The sequence below is a fragment of the Cydia amplana genome, chromosome Z (assembly GCF_948474715.1).
Source record: "Cydia amplana chromosome Z, ilCydAmpl1.1, whole genome shotgun sequence".
Lineage (NCBI taxonomy): Eukaryota > Metazoa > Arthropoda > Insecta > Lepidoptera > Tortricidae > Cydia > Cydia amplana.
In genome coordinates, this window is record NC_086096.1 from 34,398,564 (window position 1) to 34,416,165 (window position 17,602).

Here is a 17,602-nt window from a genome sequence, read left to right on the forward strand (position 1 = left end):
TGGTTAACCTTCGATGCTTCGGCCTATCAAGTGGAAGCGGACGCATTAAATAATATCGAAAATAATTACTTTGCACCAAATGCCCCGTTGAAAATAGAGGTAATATGCTGTTTCTGGTATTAATGACGTCTATGAAACAGTTATCTTAAAATATGTAAATTACTTATCAGGGTGTAACAAAAATAGTGGCGATCCGTTGAAGGACATTCGGTATTAAATATTTTTACGAGAAAAAAATTTATATGGGGCAGGTTGCTCAACCAACGGCTCGGCCAACACACCATACAAAAAGAGCAAAAAAATTTGTGTCAAAAAATTTCTTCTTTTACCTTATCCTAATACCAGGACACCGAATTGCATAGGTTTAAATGGCTGGAAAAAGGGGAGGAATTTGTCCAGCAGTGAGACACTCTAGTAAGAATATGGATATACGACCCTATAGTCCAACGGCTTCAGCTGTTGGGGCGCAGTCTTGGGGGATTCCTGAAGCTTACGAGTATGTGGGACAGATCCCCTGCCTCTAGATTGCCTTAACAGCTCATACAGAGTGGAGTCTCAAAGGTTGCTTCTCTAAAACATAAGTAATACCTCTTCAACCCCAGCATTCTGTACCGGTGACCCATATTTAATTTCACTTTTTATGGAAGCCCATCTTGTGAGGGCGAGTCAATTGAACATGATATGTTTATTGCAGACCGTGGCCCATATTTTTTAAGTAAATTTGTAAGTTTTTAATATGGATTATGCGATCGACAACACAAACGCAATTCTTCCTATTCGCGATTCCCATATAATATGGATTCCACACAACTGCAGTTTACTACATTCGTGATTCCACACAATTGTGTTTTTTACGCAATCGAGATTCTTCCTATTCGCGATTCTACACAATATTTTTTCGACGCAACCGCAGTTTACTACATTCGTAATTGCACTCAGTTATTATTTTTACACAATAAGTAATATAGCGTTTCATCTTAATCAATAAATTCATATTTTTAACTCGGCCGCAATCAAGAGGCGCTGGTAGGTGGGCAGTCTAGCGGTGGGAGCGGGTGACTTTCAACCCGGAGTCGCGGGTTCAAACCCCGGCTCGTACCAATGAGTTTTTCGGAACTTATGTCCGATAGGTAGGTGATTTTTTGATATTTACCAGTCGCTTTACGGTGAAGGAAAACATCATGAGGAAACCGGACTAATCCCAATAAGGTCTAGTTACCCTCTGGGTTGAGTCGCTTTTGTAAAAACGAATGCCTATGCCAATTCTCGGGACTAGCTGCCAAGCGGACCCCAGGCGGGAACCGTGACAAAGCCGGGACAAACGCGAGGAAGATGATGATATAAAATATGATTCTAAAATATCGTTAGCACAACATTATTTATGATTAACTAGCTGTTGCCCGCGACTTCGTAAGCCTGCATGGATTTATAATATGTTGGTGGTTATATTATATTCTACATGAGCTAACATTATGCAGCAAAAGATAGCAGTAGGAATAGTCGAGGGTGCAGGTCCTCAAATACAGCATTGCGTGAACACAAGATTTCCTTTGGCAGGATTGGGCCTTAGGATTAATTCTGCCAAAGGAAATCTTTTATTCAGAGAACGCCGTATTTCTTTTTAAGGCTTGTGCACAGGCGACTATAGTATTTTTCAAACTCGATAGGTAGGATGACAACTGTCATTTCAATACAATTTTGCGAGATTTGGCGTTTTTAAGTTATAAATTATAAGGAAATGACACCTGTCATCCTACCCATCGAGTTTGAGAAATAATATATTTGTAGATGGTTAACCATCAATATATATAATAAAAGAAAGTGTACAATGTGCGTGCCGCTAAAACTCAGAGCTCATGAGCCCCGATACGATCAAGGAAAAAATATTGTGTAAAATCGCGAATAGGAAGAATCCTGATGGTGTAAAAATAACAACTGAGTGCAATTACGAATGTAGAAAACTGCGGTTGCGTCGAAAAAATATTGTGTAGAATCGTGAATAGGAAGAATCTCGATTGCGTAAAAAAAAACAACTGTGTGGAATCACGAATGTAGTAAACTGCTGTTGTGTGGAATCCATATTGTATGGGAATCGCGAATAGGAAGAATTGCGTTTGTGTCGTCGATCGCATAATTCGCCAAATTACCGAATGGTATTAATATCTCATTACCATTAGCAATACCGCGGTAGTCAATTACCTAAAGCTGACTCTTAGGACGTGCGAACATAAATATACTGGGTCAACCAAATCTTGTCAGTAAATAGGAACAAAAAAAACTATACTCATCCTTTTCTTTTGGGTGCTAATACTAGTGTAAGACAAAGATAGTATGATTCTCTCTGTCTATGTTTGAAATCAAACAGACCTTTGACACACTATAACTGATAAAGATAACATTGGTATGTTTTTACAACGAATCAGTGTTTGATAGGTCATAAGAAATTGGCCTTTAGGGCATAAATAAATAGATAGGTCGTAAGGATAAGTTCGGTGTGTCATCTTTTCGGGCATGGGGTGTGGAGGGTGCGAGGGGCGCGCGCGGGCGCCGCTTTTCACCGCGCGGCGGCGCGCGCGCAGACACCCAGTATAAATGCCTCAGGTTGCCATTCTCCCGCTCGCAGTGTGTGCTTGATCGTTAGTGTGACCACAACCGTGCAAGGACTTACAAAGATGTATTCAAGGTGTTTAATAGTACTTGCGGCCGTTGGCGTGGGTACGTACTAGCTACCTACGCGGCCTAAAGGAAATCTAAGGGTTTTCTTTGGGTCCGAGGACCTCTTGTGGCGATGCGAGCGGTTTTCACTGCCGGCGACTTTTCTTTTTAACGTGCTGTCACGTTTGCTATCGCGATTTCAGCGGCAGTGGAACCGTTTTCTGATTCCACAATGCGATGCGATTGTGTGCAATGGAACAGTTCCAAATATCCCATATAAATATATTATGAAACAACTAAAAGAGTTTAAGGCACTTTATAGATAAACAAAAAAATAATTATGGGATATTTGAAATTGCAATTATCTTTTAATATTTTTTGTCCTTATTTATAATACAGGTGACCTTTTTAATTGCATAGTTTTCCTGAGTATTGGAGTGATATAATTTTAGAACAGTTTTTGTATGGCTGTTAAAATTTAAGTTAATTCATGGACCAAATGTGAGATAATTACACAGTACAAAAAGTTTATTATGCATATTTTAACCCTTTTCTTAGCAAATAAACAAAAACACAAAGTTCAAGCTTCTTTTGCAACTAAAAGAGCTAATAATCTATCTAAAATAAAAGAAAATACATTGCCAAGGAAGGGGTTATAACTTATAACTTTTTTTAAGATGTAATTTTTTTTGAGAAGATGTGTCCCGCCGAGTTAGTTGCCGGTCCCATATTGGGATACCCTCCTCCAATTGAGGGGGGATTTAAATCTTCTCGGGGCAGAGGTGTAGGGTTGGAGCCGGTTAGCTTTATTTGACGTTCATAAGCGCATCGTAATTATGCCTACTTGAATAAACTATCTTTTTATCTTTTTTATCTTTTATCTTTTAATAAATTGCGTTCTGGAGGGTTAAATGACTGAATTCTGATTCACGCTTGAACCGCTGAACGTTTCCGAATCGAAAGCTGTTCGCGCCACGAGCTTTACTCCATATCACTTTCACTCACTTATCATTTTATCACAACTGGTTCTCAGTTGCATTTCAATAACGGCTCAACTCTCATAATGTTCAGTTGATGCAAATTACGTTTTTAGTTTCGCGGGTTTTGTAACAAGGCGCGTTTATTATGTCGTTGGGATGAATAAGTAGATGCAGTTACGTCACATCAACATTTGTGACTTGGGCGAGATCCAGCCAGAACGTTCAACTCTTTATATTCAGTCGTTGGCTTGAATTACGTGTAATGCTACGTATATTGAATGTAAAATGTAATATGGTCTAGTCTAGAATAGTCTAAAGCAGGGATATTCAATCGAATTATATTTAAAATGTTTAAAACGAAAAAGGTTTAGGACACATACATGTCATAGCAAACAGGATGAATTGATGATTATTTAAAAAAATTGTGATACCTACACATTACCCATTTCTGTTACCCGTTTTTTGACTTACCATCTCATAGATACCACTCTTATAACATCGGAGATTGATCCGGGGTTGAGGGTTACAAAGCCATTAAAACAGTATATTTCCTGGTGTCATTTAAGGTGACAGTCCATTTCCAACCGCAGCTGCACTACTGTTCATTTTACTATGGAAATTGACAGTAACGGCGAGGCGTTCAGTACCAGTAGTGCAGCTGCGGTCAGAAATGGAATGTTACCCTTAAGTTGCGGTCATTGTCCAGGATGATGTAACTGACAGGACGTCCTGTTACTGTCAACGTGTTGCTCTGTACGTGTGACACGTTCGTTGTTCCCACGGCGTGTTGCGCAAACGCGTGATTTACTTTCCAGACTGTAACAAACTATTATCTAAAAAGTATCAAAATTATAACTCTGTCATCTAATTACATCGTACGCGTGTATACGATAACGTATATTATTAACACTTTTAATTAAATTAAATTAAGTAGAAGACTAGAGTGGTCCTCAAGATGATTAATTGAAATAAAAATACTCTATGTAACGTTTCAACAAAAATATAAACTAAATTGTATGTATTTTCACATCAAACATCAAAGGACACCAGAAAACAAATATTACAATTTGAATCACAGAGTTCATAAATTCACTTAGACCAACCAACTTTATTGATATTTTTTCATCGGAGATAACAAACTTCTTATTAACAAACCAAGTATCTGTTTGTTAACCAAGTCATTAGCTAGATCTATTATTCCAAATTAAACTTTATTGTGACATAAAAATACAAACTAAACTAAGTACATGCATTATAAAACTAAAAATAATCTTAGAAATAAACTTATAAATAAACTATTACCACAAATTATATTATTAATAACGATAAGTACATATTGATACGATCGCAGACTAAGTTTCTAAGAGCTGATTTATTCACGTGGCGTGTAGGCATTCAATTAGTTCGCGTATTGGCGCGTACGCATTCCACTTATAAAGAAAACTGGTGAAAATGATTCATCTGCATGAGTGCGCGCGTGCCGATCAACCGATAGATCGATTCGCTCACCTTGACTTAAGGTGCATCACGGTTTTTATGGCTCTCCATGAAGGGTAGAAGGGTAGGGCATAGTGAAATGCCTACCTTTACCTATATACATATTCCATCCTCCCCCTGACGCTTCAGCTGCAAAATGAAATGAGCTCTCCCCTGCCGAGGTTTTCTCGAGGGATAGTATGGGTATCACAAAAGGATAGTACAGGTTCTTAAAGGGTCGGCAACGCACGTCTAACACCCCCGGAGTTGCAGGCGTCGATAGGCTACGTTGATCGCTTATCATCAGGCGGAACGTATGCTTAGTAGCCCATAATGTTGTATAATAATAAAAATGTCACAACGACTTCGATCGACGTAAAGTGCAGTTTTGCGCATACTGCATCCAATGTCCCCCGGCGACCCTTACGACGTTTTTCAAGTTCTTTCACCTGGCTGAGGGCCATCCAGTGCAGCGATTTCGTTCCACTCGCTAAATCCTGGAATAGTCTATTTGGTTTATGTATGTACCTCTTTCTTACAGAAGATCTCATTCATAATAAGTGATTACCTATATATCTATGATTCACGAAATTAACCTATTTTGAGTTAGTTAAAGTCGTCGCTTAACCCATTTTCGCAATCATTATGATGATAATTACACATTTTTTTGTTCTTTTTCCGTTTCTTACTTTTTTTTACCTAAGCTTAAACTTGCCGTTATTTTATTCAACAATTTAGGTGAACCTTCCGTGGTTTGAGAAAGTATTTTATATCAACATCAACGCCATAAAATGCGTAAAAAACGCGGAAGAGTTTCATGTCAACCTTCCGTTGGGTAATTAGTTTTCTTTAACACAAGGTGACCGGAACTGGCATACCGCACAATGCAACGGAAACAATTCGCCAATTCCCAGGACTCATGATACTCATTCATTATGTCGAAACCAGCATTCATTTCATCACTCATTCATTTTTAAACTTTGGATTACGTTCAAAGTTAATTGTCTAACGGAACTGGTTGCTGGATAAAGTTTATTACTTTAGGTGCTGCAATCCAGTAAATACTTTTTTTATGCATTCCTCTAAATTTGTCCATGAGTATATTTTAATGAAATATTCGGTATATGACCGCCTTAAGATTTTTTTTATTATGAAATAGAATTTTATAACTACACTATGATATAGTATTACTTTTTTACTGTATTTTTAATCAGTAATAATGTATCCTATGATATTCCTTTATAATTAATAAAAAAGTAGAAATAACGGCTGTTGCCTGCATATATTAAGGAACTATAGTCACCTTACTTGTAGAAAGATTACATGCAATATCATTGTATTCAAAACAAAGCGCTGGAATAACTATAGAGACATTCCACGTATTTACCTGTTAGTACTTATCATTGGATCTCCCGTGTACACTTGCCCTTTTGTCTAGATAGTCCCACAGTCTCGGTGATTGTCTGTCCTTCGACTATAAATAACCTCACACAAGGCGTTCCTTTTTCAAAACTACGGGCTAGGTTCTTTTCCGTGCTGTGTTTGGTTGTGAACTCGCTACCGGTTTCTCAAGGAAATGTGGTTTATTTTTACGCAAACGTTTTCTATTTATATGTATGGGGAAAAGTTATTCAGTGCGGTTACGGATATTATTTGTGCCGGTAATTTTGTAACTTAATATACAGCGATTATAGTAAAGCTTTAGTGTAGTAGACATCAACGCGCTGAAGTTAAAATCATTTTTCTCGTTTTGTTTTTATTTCAAACACAATGTTGTTTTCTAAGTTTATTTCTCACTTTAAATTAATATTTGCAAAATCTTAATAGCTTTATCGGAAGAAATTTCAGTAAACATGATTTACCCACATTTTAATACGCAATCTGTTGACGCAATGGTTAATTAAACCTTAACACTTAACAGAAGCCACAGTACAAGATTAGCTTTACCTAACGTTTACCCAACTTGGGCCCGTCTTCGTTACAATATCTTACGACATTAGTAAATAGAGATATACCGCATGGATCGCTGTAGTAATATTTGGTTTCATGATAATAGGGATGATGACACATGTTGAATTTTATAACAAAATCTAGTAAAATAGATAGCAAGTGAGCAATTTATCACAATATTGTAAATATTAAGAAAATATATGGAAATAATACAAAAATACATCACCTGAAATTTTCAAAATTAAAGTTTGTTTTTAACTTTCAAAAACGTAAGTAAGGATACCATTCGATTCCTCACATTTTATCCAAAAAAAGATTGTATAGCAACTATATACATAAACGCAATATTTCACCGACAAAAATGCAATTTTCTTGTTTTGTTCATACTTCAAGATTCGCTCTCAGTGACCTTGACGTCACGTTCATATAGCGATTTGTTAGGGGCGGGAGAAGTACGACTGTCGGACTTTGACTATTATTTCTGACTTTTGTATTGCTTTAATGCAATGGGTCCCATATAGACATTTGATCCTAAAAACAAACCCGATTGATTAATACCATAAATGAAAATTTGTTATCTAGAAGAAAGAAGCTCAAGATACATGCTAATGTGGGAGAATTGAACCGTCTTTCAAAAGTTAATACATAAATATTTGAGCTATTAAACGATGATTTATGCCTCACTTATATTATGTGACGAATTATTGTACTAAGGTTTATTTAGTGAAAATTTAAAATCAATTTTTAAAGGTGATTCAACACTTTCAAGGGTTAGTATTCCGAATGTTATTTACGGACATAACAATCAATAACTAGCCATAGACTAGGAGTTTAGAGCAATTATTTAATGAAACCGACGCTGCCAAAAATACGGGGGTGCGGGGGGGCGAGGTGGGCGAATCCCGTGCCGTGATTGGTCCGTTCAAAGACACCGACCAATCACGGCACGGGATTCTGATACCTTGACTCGAAGATGGAGTAAAACTACCGTATATAGTGGAGGAGGGGGTAGCGTTACTATGCTCAGTCTAGAGGATGTCTTGTCTGTGTAACTAGCTATCTGCTTGGACATATAATTAGCTGTGTGCATATTAGGTATATATGCTTTCGGTTTACTAGTGGTTACTAGTGGTTATGAAATACGATTGCTTTTGCGAAATTTACGATTATTTGAATGCCAAGCTTAAGCTTTACTAACACTAATTCAGATATACTTCATTGAGTTATGTTTGTTAGTCATTTTAAGACATAATTAGGAATTAAGAAACAGCTGACATATTGCATAGTTACTAGACCAGTCATTGATACATACCTAACAAGTCTAGTATATTTTATTTTATTTAGATGATTCATATGTATATCTATAACATACCTACGTTTTTGTTTTATGTAATACAAGCAGCTGTATAAATCTTTCGGTAACGATAAGCCAAAGAACATGCATGGTTGCATACGATACTAACATATTATTTTAATCACACGTCTTTAACCTTTTAACTGCCAGCAATTATTGATCGAGCGTGCTCGTGTCGCCACCGACAGTAATTGTACCACGCAGAGTAAAGTTGGCATAGTTACGGGAGTTATAAATGTGCTGTAAAAACCAAATCAGATCTTTGTCTTATTTATCAGACTGGCGAAATGAGCTGGATATGTAATGTCTTATATATCAGACTCTGGTGGTTAAAGGGTTAAACCATAAATGCTTACAGCTTTACAGACTAACACACAACAATACCGCGTCAGTCACCAGGCTCCAGACATCCATCACGAACTGACAGACACACGAACTAACGCCGGCTAGAACTAGGGTTGCCAACTATTTTTTGGTGGAATATAGCAATGATTTATAACTCAAGATAGGTTATAGGCGTTCCAAAATTGAAGCGCTTACCTTGTGACAAATTGGACAAGTTGCCTTTAGTCGCGGCTGGACAAGCGAGAAATGTGCACGTGCTAACGAGCTCCCGCACACCGAAAGGGAAAGAGACGAGCTTATGTTTAACAATGAGTGTGACAAAGATGGATGGAATGAGAAAATGAATCCAAAATAACAGATTTTTTTCGTAGGCACAGAAATAAATATGGAAGTATTTTTTGTGTTCCTCAAGTATGAGTATAACCTATCTATGGTTATATAATATCATTGGAATATAGTATTTTCCAGAATAAGGCATCAAAAATATAGTACATTTCAATAAAATATAGTACTTTTAGATAAAATACTAAACATAAGTTTAATCGGAAATATAGTATTTTAGCGTACTATATATTTTTCCAAAAGTATATAGTACAGAGAGCCAAAATATAGTACAATACCATATTATATACTACGGTTGGCAACCCTAGAGCCTAGAACCCAAATGTGACGGCCGCGACTTTCACCGCCTACAATAGTTATCTAATGTTATAATATGTTACATCATTTCAGATGCAATCATTTCTCTCTCAATTAAATAAATTACCTTAGAAAGTACAGACATTTTTTGGTACCGTTGCTATACTGGAAGGATAGATCTAATTGCCATGATTTTTCTTTTTATGTGACTAAAATATTACGAGTAAGAAACTAACGGACGGAATTACATAGACTGTGACAGTTTTTCACAGCCCCATTTTAGCTTTTCTGTCAATATTTTTAGGATCAATTATCAAAATGTCTAGAAACTTCCGACACGTACTAAACTTATCAATTGGAACTCTCAAACGCGTCATACCAAATGTACAGAAAACAAGCAAATATGTGTTACCAACCTTATTTTATCAGAAACGATACCGGGTTAACAAACAAAAAGGTATTCTAATTGGTTCAACTGCAACGTATCCTAAATTAAAATATGATTCGAACTAGTTCACAAAGGTCAGATTACTCAATGGATCAAACGAAACCGAGAGTGCCGCCTCTGGGTCAGCTGTGGGCTTTCACCCGCGTTGCTTAACGTTACACATATTAAATAACATGCGTTAATGTGGCCGTTTAGGCTCGCTGAGGCGTTTTCGGGTTAAGTGTTCTCGAATTTGCAGGTTGAGGCTCGTCAATGTTTCGGTGCTAGTGAATTAAACTGTAAGATACTAAAAATTTTTTTTGGTTACATAGTAATACGATTGTCTTTTTGATACAGCGGTTGTATGGTCCAAAACCTGTCAAAATCAACAGTTTTTTTTTAAATATTGCAGCTTTAATTGCGTAATACGATAAACTTAACCTACAACCTATAGTCAGGTACCGTGCTTAAATTGTGTCAAACATATACACGCAAAAAGGGGCTCTAAGAAGTGATTATGAAAGCTACAAGTCAATCGGTGAACATATTGTTTGATTGAACACACATCTCGGTTACGCAATGGTCGAGTGGGTAGGCAGATCAATATTATGTCACCGCCGACGGCGATGGCGACCACGTTCGAAGTATTGCCTCCCTGTCACACTTGCGTACGAATTTACAAGTGCGACAGAGAGGCAACACGTCGAACGTGGTTTGCGGTAGGCCCTCAGGGCTCCAATGCTCATTGCGCCACCTTCACACCCGGCCGACCGCCCCACATTACTCGTATGACACCCATTCTTTGCACCCACTGAGCTATTCACAGCTAAAGAAATAAGGAGCTATTTTAATGTGCACATGCGTATTTACTACTTGCAAGTTAAACGTCGTTAGGCTTTAAACTTCTAGGGATCCAGTTACTAGGACAAAACCGTTAGTTCAAAATTTACGTGGACCTATTGAAAATGAATTATTAAATAAAGAGTAGGTACATTGACTTCATGACTATTTTCTGAATTTTGCCGCCACAATAGCTTGCTAAATGGCCGATTAATCGGACTAATTGTGCTGTAAAACTGTTTCTTTGCTCGACACTTTGTAATACTTTGTCACGGCCAATTACGCGTTTCGGTGCATGATAAGCGTTGCAGAATATAACGCGTAGAAAGTAGTAGACGATTGTCTAATAGAGTTCAAGCAATTAAGTACCTAACAATTATCTTATCATTGGAGGTAATCGGCGTGAAACGATCAAATTAAGCGAAACAAAACACGCGAGTAATGTTGATTTTTTCATTAAATATTGCAGTAAAACACAAAGTAATTATGAAGGAATTTGATTTCGATAACCTGGATTGCCTTGACGAATCCGATTCAGAGAAAAGTTGCCTAGACTGTTAAAGTTTATGCAGATCGCTACGCTGATTATTGAGCACATTCAATTGCATCTACGTAGCGATTTAGAAGTTAAAGTCGAACAGTAAAATTAGATGAAGGAGATATTATTAGTTGCCTATCTTTCCATAATATCAATAAATTGTTGTATATTTGAATTAAAGCCTAATGCTACTAATTATGAAAAAACATAATTAAAGATAACTTGGCAATGATTAAGTATCAGAACACTAGAACAGGTCGTGTTTTGCAAGAAACCTAAATAATAGCTCATCACGACCTGGAATGTCGATATATTACATAAAGTAATTAACACGCTTTTCATTTTAATTAACAAAATTTTGAAACGGCCGGCCACTTCATATCTGGGCATGTTTTCGTGAAACGATAAATGAATTCTCACTCAGATAATTGCGAACCCATAAACCGATCGAGAGCTTTGTAGTCACGTTCAACGGAAGCACATGCCAATCATATTGTACACTAAATCTAAATAGGTACATAGCGTTGCGTCTTCACCGGAATATCACAAGTTTTTAATAGTATAGTAACCGTTAAAATTAACCTAAAAACTTATAAGCGAGCGGCAAACTTAGGTAATCTGCATGAATAACATTTGCAGAGGCCGACGAGAGGCGTATTGAGAAACTTCCTAGATGCCTCCAGTATCAAATGTCAACCGGTGCACGGCGCGTGACGTAACGTGACCTGCGCCCTCGCACTCACATATTACGAAAATTACGAGTTAAGCGTCTCGCTATTTAACTTATTGTTAATCATCATATTCAATTTTATTTTCTTTTGTCATTTATCTTCACATATGAACCCTGCTCTTAGACCTAGATAGCATAATAATATGTAAAGTTGAATATTTTCCACCATTTTGAAAGCAAACACAACGCAGTGCAGCCGACAAGCGCTGTCTCGAGAGACGTTTGCCTTCACACTTGCTCCTCCGTGAGCCAATTGTAACAACGATTAGTCGCATTGCTACATCGTCATGTCGCACAAAGGCGAACACGTGGACACGGCGACAATTGTGTTGCAAGTAACAAACAGTGATAACAGCCTCCTTGCGCAACCCGCCGGGTCGCATTCCTCAGAGAGAGTGGCCCTGCCCGCGCGTTGCAAAATCACTCCATAATCGCTGGCGCAAACTGTGGTTTATTTTGAAATTTCAATTAAAATTCAAGAGGATTCGTGTTGATACGTTTCCTCATTGCAATGACAGTTTGACAAATGTTGTAAATCTTCCAAACGGATAAAGAGAAGCGAGTATCTGTTACTTAAACTTTCTCACCTTTTGATAATTAATGCTGCCGTATCTCTATTGTACTTGGATCGCACATTTTGTGGGAACAAATCGACCTTTTGATGTAACTCTCATACATTATGTAATGATCACCTAACATACTTTTTCAAGTTCCATTGCGCACACTTCATATTCGTGTTTGTTCTGTTTGCCGAAACGCCGACCAACCAGGTTCCTAACTTTATTTTCTTTTCACAGCGATGGGCCAAGAATCCTTCAAATGCCCCGACGATTTCGGCTTTTACCCTCACCACGTATCATGCGACAAATACTGGAAGTGCGACAACGGTGTAGCCGAGCTGAAAACATGCGGAAACGGTCTGGCCTTCGACGCCACCGACTCCAAGTACCTCACCGAGAACTGCGACTACCTCCACAATGTTGAGTGCGGAGAGAGGACACAGCTTGGTGAGTATCTGAAACGAATTACTGTCACATATATGAAGATTATGACGCACATGAACAGATTTCCAATATGGATCATCACAGGTTTTTAAAAATTAAAAACTGACTAGCGATTGATCCTAGTCTTATCTCAGACTCTTGGTTTAAAGAGACCCAGTTCAGTATCCATCAGGGAATACAGACGACGGGAGCGAATTCCATTTCTTAGCGGTTCGCACTAGAAATGATGAGGCCATTTATTCGTGCTATCCCTGAGCAAACCTTGATTAACCTGTAGAGAACCATAGAGAACCAACTATTTCTGTCTTGTCAATTAGTAGTTTGAGTCATTTATTTTGAACTGACGCGAGGAACAAAGCATGTATCAACCTCTGTTTTACTTCAGTATTTGGCCATTTTGACAAAAACTAAATTAGTTGCTACTTGGGAAAAATGTATTTAGTTTAGAATTGCAAATAAAGTAACACCTGTGCTGAATTCTTTACCCAGTAACGCGACGATCCGAGCTAATTTTAGGTCAAGGTTACAATTTAAATAATATCCACTTTAATATACATGTTTTTTTCGCACACGACCCGACCAGGATGTCGTGAAGGTCAACGAGATGTGGACAATGCGGTCTGACATTTTATTTTATTCTCAAGATCTATAAGTTAAATGTTTTTTCGTTGACCTTGAATAAGTTATGGTGATTTTTGACGTCCGCGGTTCATTTACATGGAAATGTCGATTTATTGATCAGCTAACTGTAGGTATCTTGACTTCGTCGTGTTGCCAAATTGATTGAGTAATTTTATAAATGATTTTATTATTAACAGTTTTAAGATCGACAATAGCTTCTATAGGTGCTCAAAATCTTGGAATCAGTTAGCTTTAGCTGTTCTTGTGGTAGACTAAGACGTGAAAAGCAATGGTGACCACCAATGCTTGCAAATTTCCGCGTCCTAACCCAGCAATGTCTTGCAGAGCCCCCGATCACCACACCCCACTGCCAGAGACTGTACGGTATCTTCCCCGACGAGCAGAAGTGCGACGTGTTCTGGAACTGCTGGAACGGCGAGGCTTCTCGCTACCAGTGCAGCCCCGGACTCGCCTACGACAGGGAGGCCCGCGTGTGCATGTGGGCTGACCAGGTCCCTGAGTGCAGGAACGAGGGTGAGCTCAAGAATCTTCTATTTGTACAACCGCACTTGAGTTAGGAAACACCCTTGTTTTAAATTCGACTATTTAATTCGTTGTAGTCAACGTAAAATTGTTTTTTTATTAAAACAGAGATTAAAAACAAAAGAAATAAATAAATGTAGTCAATGTCTAATTAACGTACGGAAATGTAAAATAGTTTAAGTGTGGGTTTCAAACTCAATTGCCCAGGGGAATAGTTTTTTTGTTACTATAAAATGAGTAACAATTCATTCAAATGTCACTTTAAAATTTGTATTAATCTCCAGGCCTTAATTACAAAAAACATGTTTCGCTACTAACCGTATCCGTCATTCCTCAGAGGTCGCGAACGGTTTCGCCTGCCCCTCCCCCGGTGAGGTCTCTAACGCCGGCTCCTTCAGCCGTCACGCTCACCCCGAAGACTGCCGCAAGTACTACATCTGCCTCGAGGGCGTTGCCCGCGAGTACGGCTGCCCCATCGGCACGGTGTTCAAGATCGGCGATGCCGACGGCACCGGCAACTGCGAGGACCCCGAGGATGTTCCCGGATGGTGAGTTCAACTGTTCTATCAACGCATACCCTCCAACTCACCCGGTTGAAGGTATAATAATCGACTTCCAATTAACACCTGATAAAACACAGTAGGGTGATAATAGTTGAGTTTATGCGTTGTTGAAGAGGCTAGGTTATTAAATTATGTCCAAGCTAAAGCATAATTAACTGAGCAACTTGGACACTTATCCCGGTGATCACTTAATGGACACTTGATCATGAGACTCTGTGTGAATACTGTCACAGAGATATTAATACTATATTAACCAGTAACCGTCATCCCTGTGACTAACAATTCTTCTGCACTTAAATTAGATATTATGCAATATTTTGATAGCATTGGTAAGGTAAATAGGTAGGCCGCCAGGTCCATCAAATATGCGGTTTGGAGCTTTGCATAGTTAATACGGGACATATTTAGGACAGTCTTGAAATTAACATGACTTAAGATAGCCGTTTGTGCATAGGCAATGTTTGGAGGGCCGTAGTCAATGCCGCCAGCTGTAACGGCGCGCATGACAATGACCGCCTGTTCCGCACTCTTCATACTGTAACTGTACATACATTCATACATGGCCAAACAATGCCATTTACGTTGACAAAAATATTGAATATTTAAATTTCAAACCGAACAAGTCGGACAGTGGACGATGATTCATTATACACGGTTAAAATACTGTACTACTGGCGCAATTCATTCAAATAGGTTGAGCAAAAAGTCATATCGATAAAGTAAACGCTTCGTTTCGGTATGCAAAAGGACACGACCCATCCTTAAGAAAATGTTTTGAGAACAATGAAACCTTTCAAACTCAGTTCATGGTCCGACTGTGTCGAACAATCGCTTCGATCGAAGATGCGCCGGCACGACCGGTCAAGTCAAGGTCGAAACTAGCTTTTTTTTACTTTTTGCGAGCTCCAAACTACATTGCCGGTCAAGAAAAACAAGTGTTAGATAACGTTACTTAGAAAAGCGAACGGGTACTATTCTTGTTGGCGTTTCAAGGCGGTTTACTCTAACGACAGGAATTTGTTACACAATTCTCTCGGCGACCGGGCGCTCATACATTACACTGTTGACTTGTAGAAATTTAGATAGTCTTTTGTATCAATTTACTAGTAAATGGCCAGTTAGGTTAAGCAATGGAAATGCCGAAGCGTCTAGCAGTAAGGTGCGCGTCCATTTTCAGCGAGGACTACTACGGAGACCTGGATCTGAAGGCCATCCGCAAGAGCGAGCTGCTGGCCGGTCTGCAGAGCGACGGCCAGACCCGCGTCACCCAGCCCAAGCCTCTCAAACCCCGCCCCCAGAAGGAGAACTAAAAACTCTAACCCACCAATATTCTTAAATACTCACATCCTCTAAGCCCACGGCGCGCATATCAAAACGAACGACGCTTCCTTTTGGTATGCGCGGCCGCGTACCAGGTTCAAAATTAAAATTTAAAATCGAATGTGTAGTGAGTTATTATGCCAATTGATTTGTATTCATTTCTAGTTGCCAAATACTTTTCTCGTTGTAGCCTTTCTTAACAGTTTCAGAGGCAAGTTAGGAAATGATTTTAGTTGATCATATCGCGGTAGAGATATTTATTTTTTATTGTATTTTAGTATTGATAGTCCTGTAAAATCATAAATTTTGAAGTTATCGTATAGTATTACAATGATAGCCCCGTTCCGAGAATACCTCCGGGAGGAGGCTTGCATTTACGACCCCGTAGTTCTGTTTAACTAGAGCGGATATTCTTCATTAAAGACCATGACCTTGTAAATATATCGTTTTTACTTTTGTACTGAATTTCACTGCGACTGAGTGTTGTTGTTTGATAGAAACTGTAATACCTAAGTTTTATTTTTAGTGATAAAATAAAAAAAAACATGTAAAATATTTGTTTGTTCTTTACTTGTGTGTTTAGCACTTACACTACTTCCTAGTGACACCACACACGGTTGTTACTTTTTCACGATGTCTATTCCTAATGCACTAGACACTTTCTATGGAATAACATTAATACCCACTCATACTCACTCCACTTCCAGCTCTTGTTTCTTCTGTCTAAAGTACTGGTAACAGTTGACCTAACCAGTGTTCCTTAGACCTTTCCTTGGTTGTCCAGGTATGTTTAAATTTTACCATTAATCATAACTGTGTACTATTTAGTTTAACATTGCTGTTGTTCTTATAAACGTTTAAGTTATTTATCAGTAATGACCAAGACACGCTTTCTAACTGGAGATCTCCACTGGACTGTGATGCGCACGTAGATTTACTTTCAGTTGATGAATAAAACGTTAAACTTGCGTCAACTCTTACTGGTTTAAAAACCATTCACTTTTTTTTTATATTTGTTTTATCATATACTTTTTATGATAAATTAAATATGTAGGTACTCAGAAATTGGGACAAAATAAGCGACTGTGTACAAATCCAGCCTCGGGCAAAGCTCGTAGTCACTTTTTAATTCGTAATATTTCAGTAAAAAAATTGTAACATTTAAATAAAACATATTATATGTCTGTATGTGCTCCAGGAATTCTAGGATTGATTATTTCTGGTGCGAGTTCAAAGTCCATTGAAGACTACGTATTTTCACTTTTTATCGTCATTATTGTATACTAGACTTAATAAAACTGTACCGTTTCAGCGAGGACTATTACGGAGATGTGGACCTGAAAGCGCTGAAGAAACTGGGATTCTGAATGATGAGAAGCGGCTCCAAAGACAGACTGAAATTCAATCTCTTCGACTTGTTATGATATGCCTCTTCAGTTAGTTGACAGTTACTTAGTACTTAGGGCACTCAAGATTTATAGCTTCCATTTAGGTATTAGGTTCAAAGGGGTTTAGCTTGAGTATTAAGTACTTAGTGCTTCACACCCGGAATATACTTGGATATTGTAATCTGAGCTACCTAATATGTCTGCGCAACTTTCATTTGCTATGTTATAG

At 38.2% G+C, this 17,602-nt stretch overlaps 1 protein-coding gene across 1 annotated transcript; it reads left to right on the forward strand.

Moving 5' to 3' along the window:
- The first annotated feature begins 2,568 nt into the window (after positions 1-2,568).
- On the forward strand, positions 2,569-17,475 carry LOC134661021 (protein obstructor-E). Its single transcript, XM_063516917.1, has 5 exons — positions 2,569-2,715; positions 12,732-12,941; positions 13,905-14,093; positions 14,440-14,650; positions 17,298-17,475. The coding sequence occupies exons 1-5, from the start codon at positions 2,673-2,675 to the stop codon at positions 17,350-17,352; spliced, it is 708 nt and encodes a 235-aa protein (XP_063372987.1). The 5' UTR covers positions 2,569-2,672; the 3' UTR covers positions 17,353-17,475.
- Positions 17,476-17,602: the final 127 nt, after the last annotated feature.

What these genes read in the sequence shown, in the direction of transcription:
- LOC134661021 (XM_063516917.1), top strand. Translation starts at nt 2,673, where the DNA reads ATGTATTCAAGGTGTTTAATAGTACTTGCGGCCGTTGGCGTGG. An exon ending in ACTTGCGGCCGTTGGCGTGG is followed by an intron (nt 2,716 to 12,731) that starts GTACGTACTAGC and finishes TTCTTTTCACAG; the next exon opens with CGATGGGCCAAGAATCCTTC. An exon ending in CGGAGAGAGGACACAGCTTG is followed by an intron (nt 12,942 to 13,904) that starts GTGAGTATCTGA and finishes AATGTCTTGCAG; the next exon opens with AGCCCCCGATCACCACACCC.